This window comes from Pteropus medius, unplaced genomic scaffold (genome assembly GCF_902729225.1).
Source record: "Pteropus medius unplaced genomic scaffold, Ma_sr-lr_union100, whole genome shotgun sequence".
NCBI lineage: Eukaryota > Metazoa > Chordata > Mammalia > Chiroptera > Pteropodidae > Pteropus > Pteropus medius.
Window position 1 is genome coordinate 19053886 of NW_024352784.1, and position 26369 is coordinate 19080254.

The following is a 26369-nucleotide window of genomic DNA, read 5'->3' on the forward strand; positions in this document are numbered from 1 at the left end:
CACCCACCAAAGACTTGCTGGTACTGGTAGTGCCCAGGAGATGGGATAATTTAGCTCCTTCGTGAGATCTGGCATGCAGTTTCTATTTTTAAAATTCTGACATCGAATCTTGAATCTTTGAATTTAGCATGACTTGGCAGCAGCATTCCTTCCCCCCATCTCACACTCAGCAGCATTGTCACGTAGTGGTCTATAGCTCCTGTCCTGGATCTGACAGACCTGAGTTCAGTCTTGGTTCCCCTAGCCATGTGACTCTAGGAATATTACATGCCACTCCCTGAAAATAGGGTGAACAACATCCCTCTCTTATTGGGTCATCGTGATAATTAAATAGAACACCTGGTGACTAGCACAGAGCCAGCACTTAGCACATACTCAGGAAGAGTGGCTCTGATCCACATTATTACTACTGCTTGTCTGTTCCCACATATTAAGTTTCCCAGGTATATCTTCTCACATAGGCACTGAGAGGGTCAGGGAGGTAGGGCTGCCCTCAGACTCTTGTCGGGTGCTCATCCCCTTGTTTAGTCAGCTGGATCAGGAACCCCATTCCATCTGAGTGTGGGCTCCCCAACCAAGAGCGCTGGGGTTTTGGAAAGGCCCTGGATGCCTCCCCATTACAGTGAAGGAGCAGAAGGCCTAAGGGAATGACACACAAAGGGATTGTGGTGATGTGACTAGAGAAGAGAAGCTGTGAGCTGGTGTCAAGGCTGCCCTCATTATGCAGGGCAAAGGCCACATGGAAGCGTGAGAGGGACAGGCTTGGCTGGAGCTGTTGCTTGGTAGTGAAATATGGGGTTGGGTTATTAAAGGAAAAGTGTAGAGGTCCCTCTCTGGGAGCAGAGGACATGGGGCTTTTAAAATAACCACCATCTATTCCAGGACTCGACATACTTTTCCTGTAAACAACCAAATGGTAAATGCTTTGGGCTTTGTGTACTGTCTCTGTTGTGTATTTGTGTGTCTGTGTGTGTGTTCATGTGTGTATGTGTGTTTTAACAGCGCTTTAAAAATGTGAAAAACATTTTTAGTTTGTGTAAAAGGGGCTGTGGGCCATAGTTTGCCACCCCCTGTGCTATTCAGTGCCTGCTAGGCATGAGCAAGGCACAAGTAAATGAAATTATGTCTTTAAGGCATCCAGTACAACACAGCTGGTGAGCAAATTTTTCCCTCTCTGAATGTAATCCTGACTAAAGGTAGGAAACGAATAGTCCTAGGAGAAATCCCTTCTAGTCCTAGGAGCCTCCATTTGGTTAGATTACGGAATTTTAAGCATCGTCCTTTTCATTCCTTTGCAACATTTACTAGATGCCAGCTTCAGGCCAGCCCTGTGCTCTGTGCTGGGGGCTCAATGTGGTAGGGCCTGGTCCCTTACTGGGGCAATCCCAGGGACAGTCAGTCACCTGGAAGGAGCACATGCCTCAAACTGATGTGCACCCTGAGGAAAGAAACTCCTGGGGGCGCTCATAATGGGGTCCACATTGCTTTGGGGGTCAGGAAGGCTTAGGTGCCAGAGCAGGCGTCTGACAGAAGAGCGGGCACCGACGGCAGAGGGGCTGAGGTATGGGTGGGAACACTGTCTCTGGGCAGAGGGAAGCCTGTGTGAAGGCTCTGTTGTATGCAAGAGTGTGATTTTGTCTGCAGAACTGAAAGAAAGCTGGCATGATGGGAGTATAGGATGGTGTAAGGTGAGGCCTGGACAGTTGGCCAGGCCAGGCTGTGCAGCACCATGGGCCTAGACTCTGGATTTTGGATTTACCCTTAGAGCATGGGAGGCCATTCAGGGATGAGTGGATGGATAAGAGGATATATCATGCTACACACATCATACCAACATACAACACACAATATAATCATAATACACAACACAATGCACAACAGAAAACACAAAACAAGCACACAACATAATACACCATACCATAACACAACATAACATAACACACAACTGTCTTGGTTCGCCACCCAGCAGCCCTGGCCCACATAGGGACTCACTGAGATGCTGTTCCCAAGAGGCCCTGTCCAAGGGCCTATTCAGGACCTTTAGACCACATCCCTGTGAGCAGCCCTCCCCTTTCACCCCTAAGTGGCGGCAGAGAAATGCCACATGTTTTAAAGATTAGACCTGTAGGGAAGAGGCTTTTAAAGTGAGCGAGTGGTTTTCATGCCAGCCTGGTTCTGTCCAAAGGTGCCTGAGGCTGAGATGCTCCAGGACTTCTGATGGGGTGAGGGAAGGAGGCTTCTGAGCCTGTGCCTCTGCTCCAGCGGCTCTGCCTCAGCTCTGTTAGACTCAGGATCTGTCAGTAATGACAAAGACAAAGCCGTGACCACTCCCCCTACCCTTGTGGAGATGGCAGCCCCAGGGCCAGCTCTGCTGCCTCTCTCCAGGTCAGCTGGCCCTGTGTTCAGAGCACTCTATGCTGGGGTGCTGACCAAGTGTGGTGACTGTCTCCTTGCAGCTGGAAGTGTCTTGGAGAGAGTTTGCTGGCCACGTACAACCACCTCACCACCTGCGAGCCCCCACGGCCCAGCCTTGGCAAGAGGATTGACCTGTCTGACCACCAGGACCCCAGCCAGCCTCTGGTGTCCTCTGTGGTTGTGGCGCCTGTCAACGTGATCCAGTCAAGTCCCGTCAGTGCCAACCCGGCTGTGACCATGACGGAGCCTGTGCTTTCCTACTCCCCTGTGGCTGCAGCCAGCTTCTCACTGCACAGTTCCAGCCTGCTAGAGACAGGAGTTCCCATGGGTGAGCAGGCCTCCTTGGGCTAGCTTCTGGGGAGATCCAGTTTGCTGAGCAGGAATGAGTCTTGGGCTTCCCTGGTCTCCCCAGAGGGATGGGTCCTGCGGCTTCCTCCTCGCCTGAGGATTAAGCAACAGCTCCTGGCCCCACAGGGGAGCCTCTTGGCCTGCTTCTGGGGCTGCCACTCCTTAGGGTCCACTTCAGTAAAGAAGCCCCCACAAGAAGGGGGTTGATGCTCAGGAATGCAGCTTCTTGAAACCACTCAGCACCCGCTGATAAGTCCTAGTGTAAAGGTTGCTCTTTCCTCTTGTGATGTGTGAGCTGGCAGGTCCTTCTGCTGGTTCTCCTCAGTTGCTAGCCACATGCCACAGCACCCAGCACTGTTATGCACTATCGGTCTTTGTTCTTTGGCCTTAAAAAGCAGTCAGCAAGGTTACCACCGTATGTAGTAATATATTTTTGAGTGATTTTATTGATTTTTATTATTATTGGAGTTGTACAAAATTTTAGGCAAAAGTTCTCAAGCCTTTTCTTGATTTTCTGTCACTGAAGAATATCTGGAAGTTAAAAAGTTTCTAAGTGAACATGCATAAAATTGTTTCTAACTTTTTAAATTAATCATACATGGCACTCCTGCTTTCTGTATAATTCACATGATTCCCTTGTCCATATCATGTCACTGAGTGCTTACAGGGTCCTGGATGATGGATAGAGTCAGTGTTGCTGCTACTTGCTCTATCCCATCCCAGGTTCATCCACAAGGCCCCAGAAGCTCTTGCAGCCAGCCAGTATGGGGGGAGGGTGTTGGGGGAACATTCGACTGAGGCCTTAGTGTTCTGTAGCCATGGAAAATAGTCTGGCTTGTGGGCTCTGTGAATTCAAGAAAGGTGTGAGTATTAAGCAGTTTGAAATTACCTTTACTCAGGACTCTGTTGTTAAAGAAGAGATGGGAGATTTAAATGTCAAAGAAGATAAAGATTAAACGTGCTAACAGTTGTGAAAGAGGGACTGACGTTCTTTGTGCTGCATTTTCATGCCCCTACCCCTGCATGATTTCAATCTGTACTCTTCATGAAGGCGATGTTGCTGGGGGAGATAAATCCAAGAAAGGTGTAAAGCGGAAGAAGATTTCGGAAGAGAGTGGGGAGACAGCGAAGCGGCGGTCTGCCCGTGTCAGAAACACCAAGTGCAAAAAGGAAGAGAAAGTAGACTTCCAGGAGCTTCTGATGAAGTTCTTGCCATCCAGGTACAGTGCACACTTTTTCTGTTATGCGCACACACATACCTCCAGCGTGTGCTACCAGTAATGTTTCTCATTCTGTTGCCACCCTCTCCTTTGGGCACCTCCTTTGTTTGCACATCTGTGCAAATAGCCGAGGCAGAGATCTCACTGAGTTGAGATCTTGGGTTTTTCTTGTCTCTCCTGCCTCTGAACTTTCTGAGGGCAGGACTCATGACTTGTGCATCTTTTGGAGGACCAGGCACTTCCTGGGCCCTCAGGAGAGGAATAGATTCTGAAGCTGGAAGCGACATGCTCATGTCCCTGTGCACTCACAGCTGCTTTGAGGAGAACTGAGGCTGCTGTTCCTTGGAAGCAGACAGCAAGAAACCCCATGGAAGAGACACCCCTTCTGCTTTTAGGGAGAGTGCCTGTCTGGTTTCTCCAGGCTCAGCAGGATTCCCTCACATTATGAGAAGGTGGGGACAGGCTGTTAAATCCTCCCTTGGTTTCACTGGCTCTTAGTATTCCTCAAAGAAAACTTGCAGGAGAAGAAGGGCCAGGTTGCCTGGATCTGGGGGTTCTAGACTGCAATGTTCCTTCCGTAGATTTTCAGCAACACCTCTGCTTTTCATCCTTGCCTTCTCACCTCCTTCAAAGGCTCTAGGGCCCTCCATTCCTGAGCCTTCCCAGGGTTTATGGTGCCAGCGGATGGGCTTTGTGATGCTTCTCTCCTCCTACCCTTAGCTGAGTAGAGAAAGCGATTCAGTTTCTGCTGGTCTGTCATCTTTCTGCCTTCTGGCACAGTTTGTTTCTGCTGGGGCTTCCTACCCCAACTCCTGTGTCTTTGTGAGTTTATACCTTTTTATTCCTTCATGGTCACTGGAGTGGAGTTTGGGAGGTAACCATGTGTGTTCAATGTGTGTCTTTACCCAGGAGTCCCCGGCTGGGGTTTCGGCCCATGATAGTTTAATTCAGTGGTGGCAACGTCCAAGTGGAGGAAGAGGAAGCAGAAGCTCTAGGTTGACAGTAAATCCATCTTACAGCAAAACTCCACATTTTCCTAATTCTCTCTTTCTGTGGTGAAAGTGAAATGCTCAGAAATTGAGGTTCTCAGGAAGCAGAGGATGCAGTATTCACTGATCAGTTACTCTTAAGGCTCAGTACTGGGGACAGGTTTCCCTTTGGGAAAGCCATAGGATGGTACAGTGGTTGATAACACGAATTCTGTGTGACCCATTTCTCCATCTGCCCCTCAGCCCTGCTGTCTTATCCCAGGTCTTGTTCCCAGCCCCCTTTATCTGGAATGGATTCTACCTTTTTTTTTTTTTAAGTTTCGGTTCCTGTGTAGTTTTCATATCTGTTTCTTCGAATAGTCAGGCAAGAGCCATGTGACTATTTGCCTGCAGTGGTCCCCCTGGGAGTCTGTGCAATAAATAAATGAAGACGCTGAAAAGTGCCGGGAGAGTCTGTGCTGCAGGGCTTGGTTGAGGGAAACTACAAGCACTCTAATGGTCCTTGGGAGGAGTTGGAAAGAACGGTGCCTGCTGGGAGAGGCCTCCTCAATTCCAAAGCTCTATGAAGAGTCACGGGGAGGCCAAGCTCAGAAGGGCCTGCTGTGCCCCCTCTTACTTCACACACCCATCTACTTTCTCCTTGCTCACTGGGCTCCCTGCAGGTCTTAGAACATACCTGGTGCTCTTCTGGCCTGTGCCTCTGTACCTGTCTTTGTCCTGCATCTTTGCATGGCCAGCTTTTTACCTCTCCCAGTGTCTGTGAATGTCACCCTCTCTGAGAGATGTTCCTGACTCTGCTCTATAAAGGAGGCCCCTTGTGGTTGGTTCTTATTTGGGTTCTTTGTTTTTGTGTATCTACTTATTGCTTGTATCTCCCATCAGGAGGTAAGCCTACTATGGGCAGGGTCTGCCACACTTATGGCAGAATTTGGATGCCTAGCACAGTGTCTGGCATATGCTAGTGTTTAGTATTCTTCTGTTGATGGAACCAATAAAAGTGAGGGTACAGACCAGACGCCAGCTCACAAAAGTCTGGAGAGAAGTAGAGCTTCTCGGAGGCCTAGATTCTGGACCTTGCTGCACACATATTCTAGTTTTGTTTTGTTTTGTTTTTTCTCCCTGGCTCAGATTTTTTTTCTCCAGTAGGAAGAATTCGGGTGCGTGCGTCCAGTAGGAAGAATGTGTGGTGTGGCTTTTGTGATTTTGGTGTGTTCCATACAGGCTAAGAAAGCTGGACCCCGAGGAGGAAGATGACTCCTTTAATAACTATGAAGTCCAGTCAGAAACTAAACTGGAAAGCTTCCCAAACATTGGGCCTCATAGACTGTCATTCGACTCGGCCACGTTCATGGAATCTGGTAGGAATTGAGCAATGTGATCATTCAATGTGGGGAATTGTTCCTCTTGTTATCCTATAACCAGAATAGGTTTATTCTGGGAGAATGGTTCTGGGCTGCCAGGATTTGTCTTGCACCTGAGTTTCGTGGTCAGCTGAGAGGTCTGTGGAAACATCCAGGCTTGTCCATGGCTGTGCTCCCTGAGGGATGTGTGGTTCAGGCCAAACCCAGGGGCGTGGCTTCACAAGTCAAGGGTATCTGACACAAATGTTGAGTGTAATGTGCTAGACAACGTGCTTTGTATTTTTTGTGAATGGCCTCGCCCAGTGCACAGGGCAGCACTTGGAGATCAGCCCTTTCATATGCAACTTAGACTCAGAGATTGGGAGAGGCTTGCTCACGGTGGTAAGGGCTGGAACCCTGCAGCCTGACCTCAGCACCACCATGCGGTGGGAGGATGGGAGGGCACAGGCTTTCTTCTGCCCCCACCCTGCCCCTGCTGTCACTCTCCTCTCTCCTCTTCCAAAGAAAATGGGAGACCCTGGCACAGAAGGTCCTTTATTCAAGTCAGGTTCTTTCTCCCTGCCCGGGCAGAGAAGCAGGATGTGCATGCGTTCCTGCTGGAGAACTTGACCAATGGAGGCATCCTAGAGCTGATGATGCGCTACCTGAAGAGCATGGGCCATAAGTTTCTGCTGAGGTGGCCACCAGGCCTGGCGGAGGTTGTGCTCAGCATCTACCACAGCTGGAGGAGGCACAGCACCAGCCTGCCCAACCCGCTGCTGAGGGACTGCAGCAACAGGCACATCAAGGTCGGGCCAGTAGAAGGCCTCTCGAGGGCCAGCGTCAGACTGGGACCAGGGGATGGGCACAGGGACCTTCTGTGGGTGTGGGGCTGCTGCTGCAGGGCCCCTGGGGGGGTTTGTAGCAGGAAATCGTGGGACCTGATTTTATGCCTAGAGAGATCCCTAGTGGCCGAGTGGAAGATTTTGGGAGTGAGAGTGGGTGCAGGGTCGTCTGGAGACTGTTGCCCAGTAAACAGTGGTGTGAGGGTTCTGGAGGCAGAGCTGACAGGATGAACTGCACGTGGTGATGAGGGGGCGAGATGGGGAGGATTTCCAGGGCTGGCTCAAGCCTGGGTCTGGTGATGGGGTAGTTTGCTGACGTGGAGGAGAGCTGCAGACAGATTGGTGAAAGTGAAGTTTTGGCTATGTTTGAGCTTCCAGGGACTGTTACTGATTTTTAAACGGGTGAGAAAACAGAAGTTCAGAGACTAATAAGGTTGCTTACGGGGAGTGGTGGGCACCTCCAGGAGTGTGGGGCTGAGCACATGGCCATAGCACTCTGCACCCCAGGCTCTTCACTCAGTGCCTCTCAGGGGTCAAGAGTTCCCAGGGTGCTCTGGCCCCCTTCTCCCAGTAGAGGAGGAGGGTCTGAATGCTGAGGAGGGAGCACTAGGAGCTTTCAGGGCCCATCTGGGTGGTACTTCTGGCTGGGGGCACAGAAGATGAAAGAGCAGGTGATTAGGGCTGTGTAGCTCAGTGTTCCCTGGCCGTGCAGCCTCTGCTGGGACACCTCAGGGACTGCCTCCTGGCAGTTTCTGCCTACCGAGCCTGCTCCCTGGGGGCAGTGTGGAGTAGCAAGAGGAGCCGAGGTTTCGGTTCCCAGACAAACCCTGGTCATTTCTCAGCTCTGCCTGCACTTGGCCGGTGCCTTCTTATTGCTGAGCCTCAGCTTCCTTGTGTTCCCTGGGTGCAATGCACCAATCCCAGGTATTTTTAAGGGTTGAGTGTTGTAGTGTAAATGCAGCGTTTTGCCTGGCACTCAACAGGTGACAGGGCTGCCTCTGCCCTGGGGCAGTCCCTTAGGACTGAAGACAGGTCACTGGGCTCCTCCCAAGTGTTGTTCTGGTGTACATCGATATGCTTCTTTATGTTTTGACGAGTAGCTACTGATTATCATTTATGGAATCGAAAGTAGGTAGAAGAATGATATTTTTATCAAAATAAATTTTAGATTAGTTTTGTTTCACCCCCCATCCTTTGACGACTGTTTATGACCCTGTCCTGACCTTCTGCTGCTGTCTCGTAGGACATGATGCTGATGTCTCTCTCTTGCATGGAGCTCCAGCTGGACCAGTGGCTGCTGACCAAGGGCAGAAGCTCTGCGGGTAGGAGGCATTCTGTGTCCTATGGCAGGGGTAACTTTCTGAACCCTCAGCAGGCAGGAGGAAGGGGGCATGGGGAGGCTGAGCTGTGCAGTTCAGACTTGAATCTGCAGTGAGCATGTTGCCTGGGTTGGCTTGTCAGGCCAGGAAAAATCCAGGGTCTCACAGATGTCCCTCGGCCACTCAAGTAGTTAGTAGCAGTTGAGCCCCCAGAAGGAGTCACCTACCTGCTTTTCTGTTACTCAGAATTGAAAGAAGTGGGATCTCAGTTTCCCAAGTTATCAAATCAACACTTTATGTGTCCCAGTAATTTTTCCAGACAATGTGGATCATTCTGACTTTTAAGTCAACAACCAGTGAATAACAATTACGTTCAAAGTTAAGTATGTAAAGTAAGGGTCCTCCAGCTCTTAGGGTCTCTGTATCCATCTGACTTGCCTGACTTCTCTGACATCTGCCACTTGGGGACTGTGAGGTTCCGAGGGGCTCAGGGTATTCATGGACACTGAGACAGGTGTGGCGAGGGCTGAGGGTGACCTCTGGGAAGCACAAGGGCATCTGGACCCTGCAAAACGAAATTGACTCATTTTGGCCTGACTGGTTTTCAGTGTCTCCTCGGAACTGCCCTGCTGGTGTGGTAAATGGCAGGTTTGGGCCTGATTTCCCAGGAACCCACTTCCTGGGTGACCTCCTGCAGCTGTCATTTGCCTCGTCTCAGCGGGACCTGTTTGAGGATGGCTGGCTGGAGTTTGTGGTCCGCGTGTATTGGTTGAAGGCTCGGTTCCTGGCACTGCAGGTTGGTTCTGTGGTCGGCTGCTTGGGGAGCATGCCCAGGTACCCAACAAGGAGGGAAAAGAGCTGGATGCATTGTTGAGGATATGCACGTGCATGTGTGGCACCTGCCCAGGCACTGGGCTCAGCTTCAGGAAGTGGGACATGGTGAGGAATTTTCAGCATCTCAGAAATCCCAGCATAGTCACCAGTCTGTAAAGTGCAACAAGCACAACAGAGCTCTGGAAGGGGTTTCCTGTGGAAGTTACGCACCTCCACTTAAGACTACCTTGGAGTCTCGACCTTTTGCTTATATTTTTTTGAGAGAGCCTGAATGAGTGCATGAATAGATGCAGAGCTTTATAGAAGGGAGTTAACTACACAGCTTTCTCGTGTGAATTCTCAGCTTCCCTTCGGATCCTGGTCTGGAAGGCCAGGGAGGATTGGATTGGCTGTTACGCAGCACCTCGTAGATGGTGGTACCCAGTGCACTGTGGCAGAATGAGTTAGTGCACCATAGTCAGTTCTGGAATTAGGACAGGCCTCGGTTCTAATTCTGGCTCTGCCATTTATTAGCTCATGATTTTTGGACAAGGTACTCGGGCTTGCTCGTGTGTCCTCACTTTTCTCACCTATAACATGAGGCTAGTAATACCTCTCCTTAGAGTTGTGTGAATTCATTCATTTGTTCATCCATCTGTCTGTCCGTCCATCCATCCATGCAACCCTTCAACAAATACTTATTGAGCTCTCACTGTGCTAGGCCCCTTTTTAGGGGATAAAACCGCCTTCATGGTGCCTGCAGTCTAGTGGGATTGGGAAGGTAAGGCACCTGGCATGACAGAATGAGTTCCCTTCCTTCTGCCCCTGTCTCTTGACTGCTTTTCCTCTCTGACCAGGGAGACATGGAGCAGGCCCTGGAGAACTATGACATCTGCACAGAAATGCTCCAGAGCTCCACTGCCATCCAGGCAGAGGCAGGGGCTGAGCAAAGAGACATTGTCATCCGGCTGCCCAACCTCCACAACGACTCGGTCGTTTCCCTGGAGGAGGTGAGTGGGAGTTTTCTTAGTGGTGTTTTTTTGGTCAAAGATTTATTCTGGGTTGGCACAGTTAAACCAGGCCCCACCTGCCCTGAGGACAAGGAAAGTGGCCCACATGCGAAGTAGGGCTCACATGGTACCCTTGATGATTAACTCCTCCAGGTGGCGGGGGGTAAGGGGCAGGTGTGGAGGCATTTGCTGGCATGATTTAGAGTGATTATTGCTCAGCTGTCGGGCTGCGTGTGGCAGCAATCCCAGCAGAATTAGATACAAACTCCAGCAGACGCTGACCAGTGCTGGGTTGGCAGTGCATGGTGCCTATGCCAGGCTCTGTTGGTTATAATCCTGTTCTCACCATGCAGCCTCAGACCCCATGCAGTTCCATGTCTACATTAGCTGAAATAGGCCTTCAGACTCTTGCAGAGTTGTTTCAGGGCAAGGCCAAATGCAATGCCCCATCCTGGGGGCCACGGCAGGCCTCCTGTGAGGAGAGGGTTCCATGGGTCAATGGCATGTGCCAGCTTCTGGCCCGGGGCTTGCCAAGTCTCTTCAGTCTGACACTCTATGGTTCCATGAGTCTGGTTTGCTGAACTGTGAACACGAGGCTGTCCTATTTTGGCTGACATTTTTCTGGAACCTCTCCCTTTCTGGATAGTTTCTGGTCTTGGGGATGTTTGTTTTTTAAAGAATTGAATACCTTGACCTTAGTAGAAAAACTCTTTTATACAATACTCACTTAATGTAAATGCTGATATTATTAGAGGGAATCTAATTTTGGTTCTGATAAATGCAAACCCTGGCCAGCTTTGGGGACCGTGGGAGAGGTTTGTCATTAGACAGTGATTTGGGTTTCTTCCAGATCGATAAGAACCTGAAGTCGCTGGAGCGGTGCCAATCCCTGGAGGAGATTCAGAGGTTGTATGAGGCTGGCGAATACGAGTCCGTTGTGCATCTGCTCCGCCCCACGTTGTGCACCAGTGGTTTTGACCAGGCCAAACACCTGGAGTTTATGACATCCATTCCTGAGAGACCAGCCCAGCTGCTGCTGCTGCAGGTGTGTGCTGCCGTATCCCTTTTGCCCTCTCGTACCTTCTCTGCTTGGTGTGGGTTTATTCCCTGGAGTCTTTGAAGTGGTCCTTGAGGACCTAGAAGAGAAAAGTGGGTGTAAAAGCTGCTAACTTGGTACCCAGGAATATGCCAGTCAGAAGATACGGGAGAAAACTGGAACTCAGAAGTGCAGGTTCTAGGGTTGTACATGGCTCAAGGTGAGCCCACACTTGACTCTGAACTTCTGCATGGCAGAGGAGGAGGAAGAATAGTCAGGATGTTAACCATCCATCCACCTGTTTGTTCCTCTGCCTGTCTTTTTAAATTACTTTTGAAATTAACTATTGAGTAGAATAAAAATGGATAAAATATCTGTACAGTGTAAAGAATCAAGATAAAATAAATACACATATACCATCACATGGTTGAAGGAAAAGAACACCAATGTGGTGTTTGAGGGCCATGTGCCCTCTTGGCTCCCTCCGTGCCTCTGTTCTTCAGTAAACCCTTACTGAGCGCTCGCCAGGCACCAGGATCTGCTGGGCGCTGGGCATCTACTCGGCCTCTGTGCCTCAGTTCTTCAACTCTAGGATGGGGATGATTATTATCCTTACCTCAGGGACCTGTTGTGGGGATTATATGCGTTAGTGTGTATTGGCACCATGCCTGGCTTATAGCAAATGCCATATGGGTGCTGGCTATCATCACTGCCATCCTCAGGAAGTGTGGCATCGGACTCAGAGCCAGACATGGAAGATGATAAACATGATGTGCTTAATGGTGTTGGGTGGTCTAGTGTCCCATCCCTTATGGTTCACATACTAATCACATTATATTTATTATCTGATTGAGTCCTTCCCCTTCAATTTGGAGTAAGAGCCCAGTTTTCTCCCAATTTTTTTGCTCAGATTACATGAAACATTGTAGTTATTTATTTTCTTGAACTGGGAAATAGTTAAGAGGTGCAACTGTGGGAACAAATGGTGGTATCTCTGCCCTGGTGAAAGGGGAAGAAAGAGTTGTTTCTGGGAAGGAAAGGAGGAAGGCAGAGAGGAAAGGCTGTGTGTGGGAGAGGCAGCTAGGTGTACCCAGGGAGCACATTAGGTGGGGAGGAGGAGAGAGGCCAGCCCTCTCTGCCTCTGTAAGATGGCCCTGATGGCTCCTGTCTCCTAGAACTCATGTGCAATAGTTGCTCTGTTGATGGGGGAACTGCTGTTTGGACAGGCACTGAGCAGCACTATTGGCTGAGGCGAGGCCTGGGCCAAATGCCATGGAAGCGCCTGCTTTTTGTAAATAAGTGATTCCTGGTTTTTTTCAATTTCCTATAGGAGCGGGATGTTTTCTTATTTATTTGGAGTGCTTTTTACGTATTAAAGATATTGATCTTTTTCTCATTAAATGTTACAAATATTTTTCTCAGTTTGTTATTTTGGTTTTAAATTGCAACTTGTATAATTTTTGACATATAGAAGTTTTTAATTTTTGTGTTGTCAAATCTTTTGATGTTTTCAAATGTTTGTGATTTTGTTTATTATGCTTGGACAGCCTTTCCAAAAATATTCACCCACTCATTCCACACACATGAATTGAGTTCTTACTTCCTGCTCTGGACTGGACAGAGCACCCTTCTGACATAACCTATGTTCTAGAAGGGAGGCAGACAAGAAACATGGCAACAAATAAACAAAAAGCCTGTTTGCCTTTGTTTTCTTCTGCTGGTATGAATGTTCTATGTTTTGCATTTCAGTTGCTTCATCGAGCTGTTATAGGGTGAGTGGGGGGCTCTCCCTTGGAATTCCCTCTTCCAGAGAATGGTATCTGTCTCTCCCTATTTAGGCAAGCCGCCTTTTATGTTCTTCAAAATAATTGTATAATTTTATTATGGTTGAGCTGATTCTTAGTCCTTAACATTTTGGATTGCTGTTTTGAGCAGGATCTTTCTATCGGTCATTATGTTTTCTAACTACATTTCTGATTTATTGGAACCCTATTGATTTTTGCATGTTTATTTTGAATCTAGCCACTTCACTGAATTCCCATTATTTCTGATAGTTTGTTTGCTTTGTTTTGTTTTGGGTAGATGATCATGTTGCTCACAGTCAATAGTAATATTGTTTCCTCATTTGTTGGCAGTTATTCTGCTTTTTAGATCTTTCTGGCCTTGAGCATTGGCAATTACGTCATGGTAGAGTGCTGCTGGCAGTTCCTTGTCTCTGACTTTCATGGCAACTCTGGCCGCGATTTAAGGCCATTAGTCGTCTTCTTCTTCTTCTTCTTTTTTTTTTTCTAGTTTTAGGTATACAGTACCTTATACCTGTCAGAATGGGTATCATCAATAAATCAAAAAACAAGTGTTGGCAAGGATGAGAGAAAAGGGAACCCTCATGCACTGTTGGTGGGATTGCAAATTGGTCCAGCCACTATGGAAAACAGTCTGGATGTTTCAGAAAATTAAAAATGGAACTACCTTTTGACCCAGCAAAGGCCATTAGTCTTTATCTAGTTAGAAAATAGTCCCCTGCCCTTTGCATGTTTGGCATTTGATCAGAAGGGGTCAGCTTGGGCCTTGGGGGCTCCATGTCTGCACTCTGTAGGCTCCTTTGTGCCTCAGTAGCTTCCTGCTAGAGTGCTGGTTTTCTCTAAAGAAACAGAGACCATGTGTTCCTGGTAATCAGGGCTTTTAAACTGGTTGTGGCTTTGATCTGTGTTCAGGCGTTGCAGCACGTTCCAAAGGCAGTTTTGGACGTTTCTGTCCCCACACCTGTCTGTGTCACCTTTGAGTGTGGCAGCTGCATGTGTTAAGGCAGGCAGGAGTCACTGCTGGGCCTCAGCTGTGTTGAGGTCAGAGCCCGACAGGGTGCCAGGCAGCAGGTGCTTCCTGTGGGTCTAATAGGCTGCCTGCCAGATCTGTGAATTCACAGCCAGGCTAAATCTCCCCACACACCAGCACGGTGATAAAAGAGACTGAGACACAAGGAGTTAAATGGGTTTGTTCTAGAGCAAGAGGAGAAGGAGCTTGACAAAAAGCAATGGCTCCCAAAGAGGAGGTTTTAAAATAGCAATCAGAGCACAGTGTGGTGTACTGAGAGCTCCTCCGTGGGCCAGGACACTGTGCTATGGACATCAGCTCATTTAATGCTCATGGCACCTCCAAGGGGTGGTGAGGCGTCTGGCACCTAGGGAAGAGGGGGACTCATAGAATGGTGGCTTCAGTCCTGCATGGCCATTGCCCCCACCCTAGCCTTGGCCCAGGCCCTCCTTTGCAGAGACAGTCCCTCCCTGGCAGCTGCCCTCTCCTGCTGAGACCTTCCAGAGCTGTGGCACTGGATGAGTGCATGACTGGGTGGCTTCAGGCACGGTGAGAACTGGGAGAGGTAGTGGAGTCATTCCACCTGATCTTGGCTGCTTGCTGGCTCTGTGGCCTCATCCAATGTCCCTGCTTTAGAAATGAGGAAACTCGGCACAGAGGTTAAGCACTTTTCTGAAAGCTTTCTGGCCGGTAGCCTGCCATATGTGATTGGACACAGGTGACTGCGTGCCCTTGCAGATGCCTCAAGACTGTGGGGGCCCGTGTTTCCTCTTTCTTTTGGGTTGCCTCTCATGTCTTCCTCCCCGGCTATCTGCCCCTCAGTCCTGAGGACGAGGTATGGTAAATGTTGTCACAGTCCTCTCACAGTGTTCCTCCCTGTGCTCAGGACTCCTTACTCCGCCTGAAGGACCACCAGCAGTGTTTTGAGTGCTCCGATGTGGCTCTGAATGAGGCGGTCCAGCAGATGGGGAATGTGAGTGAAGCTGCAGCCAAGGAGGAGTGGGTGGCCACAGTGACCCAGCTGCTGCTGGGCATCGAGCAGGCACTCTCAGCAGACAGCAGTGGTAGCATCCTGAAGGAATCGTCCTCTGCCACTGGCCTCATCCGGCTCACCAACAACCTTATCCAGGTAACCCCCGGCTTGGTCCTGTCCTGCCCCTCCCCAGCAGGTATGGCCATCTGACGTCCCCCTTCTTCATAGTTTACTGGCTTTTATTGCAAGTCACATACCCCAAGGGAATGCGTTGGCTTCTCTTGCTGGAGGAGGCAGGTGCCTCAGGTGGCGAGTGGCTGTGCACTGGCTGCAAACCTTCCTAGGGCTGGTCGGGTCTGGGGGTTCAAGACAGTGTAGTACTTAGTACAGAATTCTTCCAGACCACCTGTCCAGAGGGGTGGAAGCAGCCTCAGAGCAGGAGACCCTGGCCTGTGTACAGCAAGCTGGAAGCAGAACTGGGGCTGGAACCCAGGTCTCCTGTCTTCTACTGGGCTCTCTACCACCCGCATTGCCCTGGCATTTGTAGCTGCAGGATGTTCATAGCACCCTGTGTCATCCAGGCAGGCTTTGTGCCAGGGAACCTTCCTTTGAGCCACCCTCGCTGTCTCCTGACAACTCCCACTCAGGCTGTCAGTACGTCCTGCCACATCCTCATCCTTAACATCCTCATCTTCTGCTTCCCCTTCCATCTTCACAGCTCTGCCTTAGCCTAGGCCACCGCCATATCTTGCTTGAACCGTGGCAGCATGCTACTCATAGTCCTCCCTGCCCCCTCGACCCTGCCAGTCCAGCCACCACCCCACCATGGAGGCACTTTTCCAAAATGAGAATATGAGTATGCTCCTTCCTTGCTCCACCCTTCAGGTTCCCTCTAGGGTGCCTGTCACCCAAGGCGTACTGATCCAGCGGCCTCCCTCTTCACCCTCATCTTTTGCTTCCTTGGCAGCCTCTGGGGCCTTCGCCTGCATACCTGTCCTCTGCGCCCACTCCTAGCCCTCCCTCGGGATTAGCAATACCACAGCCACTCCCATGGAAACCTTTCAAAGGTTCTCTTCTGTCTGTCCCCACGCATCCTCTGCGACCCCACTCTAGCCCTCAGTTGCTTTCATCACAGCAGCCATACTGATCTGTGGCTCTTGCGTGGCTTCTCTGTGGTTCTCTTCCCCCTGGGCTATCAACTCCACCGTGGCCCATTCATCTCTCCCCCTCGTGTCTGGCACAGGGCCTCGTACACAGTAGGAACTGCATGTGGCATGAGGGAGGATGGTCAGAGCTGGCTTCTCTGAAGTCTGGGTATAATTCTGTTGTTGAGCTCTCTGTTCCTCTGTTCAATGACCTGATGGGATGCCGATGGGCCAGTTTTCGCACATCAAAGCAGTGGAGATGGACAGGCAGCATACCCCCTGCCCCCACCCCTGCTCTGCCCTGAGGACTCATCCTGGTTTGGGGGAGAGAGCTGGCCCTCCCTCCTATCCCACCCAGGAGTGCTGTGACACTCCCGTCCCACCCAGATCATCGACTGCAGCATGGCTGTGCAGGAAGAGCCCAAGGAGCCCCACGTCTCCTCAGTGCTGCCCTGGATCATCCTACATCGGATCATCTGGCAGGAAGAAGACACGTTCCACTCCCTGTGCCACCAGCAGCAGCTCCAAAACCCAGAGGATGAAGGTGGTGGGAAGTGGATCTGGGTGGGGGTGGACCTTGACCTGTGTCCTTGCCTCTTGCCCCCGCCCCAGGGCCCAGCAGCCCTATCCAGGTGCTGCGAGTGAGCTTGGCACGTAGTTGACAGAATTTTTTGTGATACTTGGACAGAGGCAGAGGCTCCCTTAGGGAGCTCACTGTGCACTGGGTCTGGAGTCAGTGGGTGTGTGAAGTATTTCACATCTGGTACAGGTGGCAGCGCAGAGGAAAGGACAAGTGTGGTGAGTGCTTACGAAGGGCGTGTCACTGCTTAAGAGGCCTCATACCTGCTAATTCCTTTGAACCCCACAACAGTCCCGTGAGATGGGCAGCCCTTTGCAAGCCCTCACACTTATCCATTGCACCCCAGCCCCTCCTGGGTGTGGGCCAGTGAGGCTGGAGGGCAGAGCGGAGCAAGCCAGCACAGGTTCCAAATCCCAGCCGTCACTTCTTGGCAGTGTAACCTCAGGCAAGTCATGTAATCTCTCAGCCTATATTCCCTATATCCACACTGGGAATAATGATACCTGTCCCAGAGGGTTGGTCCAAGGACAAAATGGAAAAATAAAGCCATCACTTACTGTGGCAAATCAGTGCCGGCACTTGGAGGTGCCGAGTGCAGAATTGTCATTATGAAGAGGCCAGAGAGGGTGAGCCTAGGGTCCTTTATAGACATGGCACTTGAGCCAGGTCAGTGCAGTGGTAGAAAATGTGGTCGATTGAATAAATTATATAAGAAAAACAGCTAAGTGACATCTAAGCAAAGATTGCCTATAATTCTACCAAATGGATTTTTTTTCTCTTTGGTTTTCTTGCATTTTCTGTCTAAACTTGGCCATATACATATACTTTTTATATAGCTGTGATTGTAATACACATTTTTCTGTATATAATCATCTAGCTTAAAATTAAATTTATTGGGGATTTTCTCTTAGTAATTTGAAAAATCAAAAAAAAAAATAAATAAAACAATAGAAAGGAAAGAAAGCCAGCTCTGTTCCAGTGAGCGCAGAGCTGACACGTGGCACGTCTCCTTCCATTCACTCTCTCTGTCTGTTTGCTCCCCAGTTATTTATCAGCTGCTCTCTGCATGTCAGGCCTCTGTGAATAAGATAACTCAGGCCCTGACAGCTTCATGGTGAGAGGAGACAGACAGGAACACCAACAAGTGCACAGTCAGTGTGGCTGGCTGGGAGAAAGGTGCCTCATGCCGCCAGGGTGGGGTGGGGGTTGGGCCGAGACCTGGTGAGAGAGCAGGGGCAGAGGAGGACACTGAAGAGATGCAGCAGCATAGACAGGGACACAAGAAGGCTGGGCCATGTGGGGTGGACATGGGAAGGGACCAGATTGAGAAAGGCTCTTAGACCCTATTTTATAAAGCTCCATAGTGTCAATGCCGATGAGAAGCGCCTTGCTTTCTGAGCTGTCCCCATTGCTGAGGCCTCAGGATGACTGCAGTATTTCTCCTTCACAGGGCACACTTTAGCAAACCCCTCACACATACCTTTTTGCTTCTGCTAAATTGTTTTTTTTTTTATCAATTTCTAGGATGAATACCTTTAGAACTCTTGACAAATAGTACCTCTATGTTTCCCAAAAGGGTTTAATGGTGAAAATTAAGGTTTACAACTATAAATGTTTATTATTTTTCTGGATTAAGGGTCTCCTTTTCCCCCAGAATTAATTATGCAAACAAAATAGTTTTTTACAAAAACTACCAGTAAGCAAACTGGAAAAGGGTATCAATCAAATACCATAAACTTTGAAAGTATTAGCCAAGGAAAGAAATCAAAGATTCTGGTGGACTGGCAGCAGGTCTGGTTCCTGTCCCTTCCTCTGCCTCCACTGGAAAACTGAGGGAAGATGGCAAGTTGACAGAATCCTGGGAAATACTATTAATATCCCTTCATTTATAGAGAATGTACTCGTGGGAAAGGCCCTCCATATCTCCTTGAGCCTGGCAGAGTCAGGAAGGGCTGCGGGGTCCTATTTTCTAGGGACTAACTAGACTGTGTTGAGGGAAGGAGCCCATGGATAAACACACTTCAGGGTGGTGGTAAGGGGCTTGATATTGAACACTGTTACATATCGAGTTCTCTGGACAGACACTGAGATGGTTTATTAGGGATCACTACTTGTCAAAGGAAGTGGGTGGGGGAAGCAGAATGAGGCAGAGAGAGAAGGCCAGCTGTGATGCAGCCTGCAAAGCCTTAGCCCAGAACGAGGAGCTCTGGAGTAGGAGGTGCCCATCCAAGTTGTACCAGGTTGGGTGGAAGTAGCCATGCCTTTATACTCCTGTCTCACTCAACCACTGAATGTGGACTTCTGCAGGAAGTACATGACCTTGGGTGAAAGGAGTCTCTGCAGTTGCAGTAGACCCTGAAGGAACTGACAGCTGAGGGCTGTCTGCTGACTGCACTCCGCTTACCAGGCAGGAAGTCCTTATAGGGGATCTCGGAGGAGAAAACAAAACCTAGGTCTCCCAACAATGACTGCACGCAGCCCTAGCCAGGTGATCTCCCTTCTACCTCTGCAGACACAGGCTACGAAAAAGTGGATTGAGAGCAACATCTGCTTTACAGTTAATTATAGCTTTAAGGAAAGGTCTTACATTATGTGGGAGAGTGCCCCAGAAAATTTTTTCATGATATATTAGAGCGCTTACATGATCTGGAGGAACTGCCTTAGCTGACCATGAGCAGGACAGAAAGAAATGATGTGGCAAGTATTCTAACATATAGTCCACACCCTGCCCCATGTAGGGGGCAAGAAGGAAAGAAAGAACATACCATGCAAAAACCAGATGTACTCTGTTTGGAAGGAAAATTACACAAGGGAGTAGAGGCAGAGGCCCTGTAAATGAGTTGCACGAGAAAACGAGTTATTTAAAAATTAGAGCTGATAAAATGCAAAAAAAAAAAAAAAAAAAATTACAGAACTAAGGGCAGACACTGTAAACCGAATCTCACCGTTATAAACTAATAAACCAAAACAGCAAGGAGCAGAATAAATATGACTGAAACTGAAATGAGTGGATGCGGTTAGGAGCTAAGAGTACTAGGGAGAAGATACGGAAAACAAAGATGGCTCAGTGTGAGGATAAATGGTGCCCTTGATGGAAAGACTCCAACAAGGAAACAGGAGAAGCAACGAACCCGATTTCAATACAGGAAAATTTTTCTCTGAATTGTAATAAAAACCAAATCTTCAGATCCAAAGTATACAGTATATATCAAGAAAATTGATATACAACAATCTATATCAAGATAAATCCTGGTTAAGGATCTACTTTAAGAATAAAGATTTTTAGATTTCTAAACAGAAAAAGTAGTTTATCTTTATGGGATAAATGAATGAGACTCATTTCAGGTTTCTCCAAAACAGCATTCAATGCAGTTAGGACGATGTCTATATGTCTGCACAGTTTGCAGGGAAAGAAAGTGTGACCTAAGACATCTAGCCAAGTTGTTTGTAATTGTAGTAGTAACAGACATTTATAAACAGGGATTCCAGCTCCTACGAGTGCTTCTTAAAAACACTTGGGGGATGAAGTCAGTAAATCAACATGAGTCAGAATGAAATTCCTCGGGAATGAAAAAGCCATGGGAAAGAACTTTCAATGAACACCAAATCCATTTAAATTTGGAACTGAGAGAAAGCAACTGGGCTAATTATGGTTGTAGAACAGAATGTAAATGTTATAAACCTTGAGGCACTTCAAATAATATGCACAACAAAATTGGGAGATGGGGGAAAGAAGGAAGTGTTATAAACTAACACTCATGTTTAATAGTCATTTGATGCTGTTGGAATGGAAGCTAAAAGACTCATAAAAAATTGAATGGCTTGAACTTCTTAATGATTTTTGACTTTTTTTTAACCAGTGCTTTTCATACCTTTTTGAGTTTTTCTGTTGGATTAGCCAACAGTAAAAAGAATGAAACAAATTTCATGAAATAGTCCTTATTCTACTGGGTATAATCCCTCCAGTATTTTCTATTCTAATGTATTCTATCTTAATACTTTTAAAAAATGTTAGTTACAAGCCCAATAATGGATTATGGCCCAGATTTCAAAAACGGCGAAGGATCTTTAAAGAAACTAGTAATAGTTCCAGTGGTGGATATTTAACTGAAATTTAGTAGTTCTTTTTTTTCTGTAATATTCAAGTAAACCTAAATATAAGAATTTTTTATTTTATAGGTGGTGTATGTAGTATGGGTTCCATTGTTATAAATTATCTCTTTCAAAACATCTCATATGTGCACAGGAAGATGCTTTCAATGTTGTTTACCAAATGTCAGCATTGGTGGATGGAACATTCCTTCTTTATTTTTTCCTGCATGACTTGAATTGCTTAGTAAAGCTAGTCAAGTCATTACTTATTTTAAAAAGACAAAAAGGAAAGGAAGGAAAATCTGTGGCTCTCTTGGAAAAGACAGCGAAACCCACAAAGGAGAGACTGAGCCCTGCAGCTCCCTCATGTGTCCCTGCACTGACTGTCGGTCTGCTCTTTCCCCAGTGATGGCCGAGACACCCATGCTCCCGTCCTCCCTCATGCTGCTCAACACAGCCCATGAGTACTTGGGCAGGAGGTCCTGGTGCTGCAATTCAGATGGGGCTCTGCTGCGATTCTATGTAAGTGCTGCTGGGACTTGTTTGGCCTTCCCCCGCAGTGGGGCCTGCTGTGCTGCTTTGCCTTACTGCATAGATGTGACTGCTCAGAGTTGCCAGAGCCAAAGTCTGAACTTGGTGCCCTGTGCACTTGAGGCTCAGGGGGCTCTGGACCTGGCCCTGAACTGCAGGTGGTTTTAAATCCACTAGTCATTACTAAGTCTGTTATGTCGGGCTTAGGGCCAGGCCTTTAATAGTAATTTTAGAAGTAAATACTGCAGTCACCACCCTCTATTGAGTCCTATTTGCCAAGCACCACTCATCATGCCAGGTAATACTTGCTCAGTCAATAGCTATTGCATTCATTCATTCAGTAAATATTTAGTGAGCACAAATAGACTTCCTGTCATCTGCCAGCTGTGATTGACCAGACTTACTGGGGATAAGATCCCCACCTCAGAACCTCACTGTTGAGTGCAAGGCCAAGCAGCACTCAGACAAATTACGGAGCACAGGAGGGGCTCCCAACCCGATCGGTAATGTCTGTTAATAAAAGTTTTAGTGGAACATAGTCACACCCTTCAATTACATATTAATATTAACTATGGCTGCTTTTGCAATAAATACAGTGGCAGGGTTGGGTAGCTCTGATAGAATCCATGTGGCCCACGAAGCCTAAAATATTTACTATCCGGCCCTTTAAGAAAAGGTTTGCCGACCTCTGCTCTTAGCCCTTTAGTGAGCATGCCCTCTCTACAGCAGCAGCCTCCTTTCCAGTCTTCCTGATCCTCCTCTATCCTGTGCTTTCCCCATGGCTCTCATCACCTTCTATCATGCATTGATTTATTATGTTTATTGTTTGTAAACACAATATTGAAATATAACTTCTCTATTAAATGTAACATCCATGAAGGTAGAATTTTTGTTAGTTTTTTTCACTGTTGGATCTAAGTCCCTCGAACAGCATCTAGCCCATAGTAGGTGCTTAATAAATTCGAGTTGACTGAATGAGATTAAGAATATGTATAGCAGTTACGTATGAATAGAGCTTCACAGTTTGCAAAGCACTTGTGCTGTGGACCTGGAGACTTGGCCAGGAGACCCGTCTCGTTGGCTCAGGGCTCTAGAGCTGGTTGGTGTCAGATCCAGTTGCAGCTGTAGATGCCTGAGTGTCTGCCCCACCCCGGTAGCTCTGAGAGCCTCTGGGGTGCTCACCCTGGGTCAGCTCCATGCTCCAGGACCATTTTTGGAAGAATCATACCAGACCGAAACTATAATCCTGCCCAGGAACCACTGACTTCCTTCTGCCTTTTCTCTCCCAATTAGAGAGCATGGAGACACTGATTACTTCCACAGAGTTGACAAGGCAGTCACCCTGTGTTGATAGGGGCAAGTTGAGAATGAGTTAGCACCTTTGCAAGCTGGCATCCAGAGGCAGTGGCGCTGAGAGGGAAAGGCAGGTTGAAAGGGTGAGGATGGGATGGTCCTCCTCCCGGTTTTTCTTAGTCTGTATCTTTTTTGGTGGAGCATGAGTTCTAGTTGCTGGGATCTGCCAACTGAATTTGGGAGAGTAGAAGTGATATGAATAATGCTGTGTCTCATTTTATAGCTCCTAATTTTCTTGCCCAAGGTCCAGCTTTTAGATTCCTCTGACTCCTGCAGCAACTTCACCTTTGTGGACGCAAGCCCTGCTTGTTAACTGTGCCCTTTCTCTGCTTAGCGCCTGACCACCCTGTGCCTTCTGCCTGTCACACTCTCCCCCAGGGCCTGCAATTCTGGCTTGTTGTTTCTCTCCTTCTCTGCAAGTGTCAGGCCAACCTTCTCAAAGAGGTCTTCCCAGGCCTCAGCACTTTCTGTCCCATTGACCGCTGGGTAGCTCTGCTATTTGTTTCTATGTCACGCGACCCTCTTCCAGCAAATGGCATCCTGGAGACCAGGGACCTTTTCTGTCTTGCTGTCTGAGGCATCCCTGGGGCCCTGAGCAGTGCTGGCACAGATTACTGCCCAGCTGATGTTTCCTGAGTGAATGGACAAACAAAGACATACATTCACTGATCCAGAAAGGCTTGCTGAGCACCCATCATTCTGGGTACTGTGGGGCTCAGGAAGGCAGTACTTTATTGCCGCCTCCTCTTGTGGCCCGGAGACATTTTGTGTAGATTGTTTTCTTGGATAGAATGGAAATGTTCTCAGAGGGAGAAATCTTCTGGATCTCTTCTTGAGTTAGTATTTCTTTTTATGTTTCGTTTGGGTTAATGAGCGCTCATCCACACACTGCTCAAATGGCCCTCTCCCATGGGGCCTTTAATGACTTCTGGGCAGTCCCTCCTACACTGCGTCCTGTGTACCACCACACAGATTGTATACACATTAACCATCTGCTGTATTTGCTGCAAACTTGTCTTCTAATAGAAATAAAGTTACAGAAAGGTTAATATGCTCTTTATTACCTTTTCTCCCTCTCTTGAAATTAGCGTGTGTATTGTTGGCCATGTTTGTTTGTTTTTTAAATCTAACTTGCATACTGTGTTTCAGTAAGCAATTTATAGTTGCATGGGTTTTTTAATCTTGCAACTTGCTTTTATTCATTTCAATTTCAATGAAATATATTCACATTGATACAAGAAATTCTGGTTCATTCATTTTACTTTCTTTATAGGATCCTAGTGTGTAAGTATACCAAAATTTAAAATTTTCTATTATGGAAAATTCCAAACATGTATTGAGGTAGAAATAATAATATAGTGAGCCCATATACTGATCAGTAATTATTAACTCATAACGCATAGCCACTCCTCCACCTAACCCTTTCCCAGCCCATCCCATAATATTTTGAAGCAAATCTTAGCCATTATGTCACTATGTTTGTTACCATAACTTTTTAAATCTGTTCTTCTAATGATAGCATTAAGATTTATTCATTTGTGTGTGTGTATGTTATGAGCAATATTGTGGTTAATATCCACCAACAAATTGTTTTATGTGTACATGTGAGAGTTCCTCTAGTATGGATTCCAGTAAAAGGAATTACCAGGTCACAGGTTTGCACATGTTCAGCTTTAAAGACTATATAATTGTTCTCTAAAATAGGTGAACTAATTTTGTGCTTTTGATGGCAGTATGGGAATTCCCACACATCCCTGTCAGACCAATCTACAGACTTAAATGTTGATGCCTATTTGAGAGGGTGAAATGGCATTTCATTATTCTTAAGTGTTCTTTTTAATAATTTGTGATTATTACTGAGGTTGAGAATCTTTGTATGCTTATGAGTCCCCTGGATTTCCTCGTTGGTAATTTGCCTGTTCTTATAATTCGTCCATTTTTGTACTGGGTGGTTTTCTTTTTTTCCTGTTGATTTGTAGAGTTCTTTATGTACTCTGAATTCCAGTCTTTTGTCTGAAATGTTTCACCAGTTTTCTATTTACATTGTGTGTGTGTGTGTGTGTGTGTGTGTGTGTGTGTGTGTGTGTGTTAGTTCTAGTTCTATATTTCTATGCAGTTTTATGTGTCTTGTCTTTTAACTTTGTGTATGGCATTTGCTTTAGAGAATTAAAAAATTTTAATGTCAAACATATTAGTCCTTTCCTTTATGGTTTGTGACTTTGTTGAAGTTTGTTTAAAAAACTCTTTCCTCCTGTGAGATTATAAAGATATTCTCTATGTTAATCTAAAAGTTCACTCTCATGTTTCACATCTGGTCTTTATTCCATCTGGATTTCATTTCTGTTTATGAGATAAGGTAGAAATTTCTTTTACATTTTGTACGAATGGCTAGTTTGTATTATTTATTGAAGAGTCTGTTCTCTCTGCACCAACTCGTAAGGTCCCCTCTGTCTTCTGTCCATACACGGGCTCGGTTCTTTCTATTGGTTTAGGTGCCAATACCATGTTGTCTTTGGGAGATCTTGATACCCGCGAGGATTAATCTACTTATGTACCTTTAATCACATATCTTGGCTATTCTTGGCCCTTTCCTCTTCCAAAACATTGTAAGATGGGTCAGAAAGGTTTTGTGAATCACTCTCTCTCCACTGGAATTTGATTGGAATGACATTGACCTCAGATTAAGTGGGGGAGTGTTGTCATTTTTATATGATTGAGTCTTTCCAGTTATGAACATAGTATATCTCTCCATTTATTTAGGTCTTATATTTTTATGTCCCTTAATACAGTTTTATGATTTTCTCCTTAAAACTCTTAATTTTGTTAGATTTATACCTAGGGTATTACTTTTTTAAAATTAGCGCTGTAAGGAAATATTGAATCAAATTTTCCACTTTGTTTTTACAGGCACCTAGGAACAGTAATTTTTTTTAACAATAAGTGTCTCTTCTGCACAGCTCTTTTCCTTATTGCTTTTATTCATTCTGGTGGGTTGTAGATTTCTTGAATTTTTTATGTAGACAGTCGTATTGTCTGTAAATAACTACTTTTTCTTTCCTTTTCAATCTTTATAGTTCCTTTTTTCTTGTGTTACTCTCTTGGTGAAGGGTTGGCAAAACTTTTGCTGTAAAGGGATAAATAGTAAGTCTATTAGGCTTTGCAGGCCACAGGGTTCCTGTCACAACTACCCAGTGCTCCTACATAGCACGAGAGCAGCCATAGACTGTATGTAAAGACAATATGTAAGAACTTGTGGATGTCGAAATTTGAATTTCATATTTCAGGTGTTAGAAAATAGTCTTCTTTTGATTTTTTCCTCAATCATTTAAAAATGTAAACGCTACTCTTGGCTCCTGGGCAAGAAACAGGCAATGGCAGGATTTGTCCCATGACTAGTTTGTCACTCCATATCTAAAGTGCTCACCCTTGTACTCTCTCTCATTTTAAACTGTTGTCTCTGTTTCTTTAGTGATTATAGACCCATTATATTTTCTCTTCTTAAGTCGATTATATTTTTGGAATAGTGTCCATGTAAGCATAAAGTTGTTT

General features: G+C 46.9%; 1 protein-coding gene across 5 annotated transcripts in view; it reads left to right on the top strand.

The window, feature by feature from the left end:
* CABIN1 (calcineurin binding protein 1) overlaps window positions 1-26369 on the top strand; it is a 137367-nt gene that overhangs the window by 19410 nt on the left and 91588 nt on the right. For 2 of the 5 annotated variants that reach the window (XM_039847697.1, XM_039847695.1), the window contains exons 1-11: window positions 2416-2743; window positions 3815-3983; window positions 6194-6330; window positions 6904-7121; window positions 8401-8479; window positions 9085-9272; window positions 10147-10299; window positions 11150-11344; window positions 15033-15275; window positions 16652-16808; window positions 21343-21458. In XM_039847697.1, the coding sequence (XP_039703631.1) occupies window positions 2653-2743; window positions 3815-3983; window positions 6194-6330; window positions 6904-7121; window positions 8401-8479; window positions 9085-9272; window positions 10147-10299; window positions 11150-11344; window positions 15033-15275; window positions 16652-16808; window positions 21343-21458 (1746 nt within the window). In that variant the 5' untranslated portion in view covers window positions 2416-2652. Of the gene's footprint in view, window positions 1-2415; window positions 2744-3814; window positions 3984-6193; window positions 6331-6903; window positions 7122-8400; window positions 8480-9084; window positions 9273-10146; window positions 10300-11149; window positions 11345-15032; window positions 15276-16651; window positions 16809-21342; window positions 21459-26369 lie in introns of those variants that run through there. The other 3 variants (XM_039847694.1, XM_039847696.1, XM_039847698.1) reach the window with 2 other exon arrangements.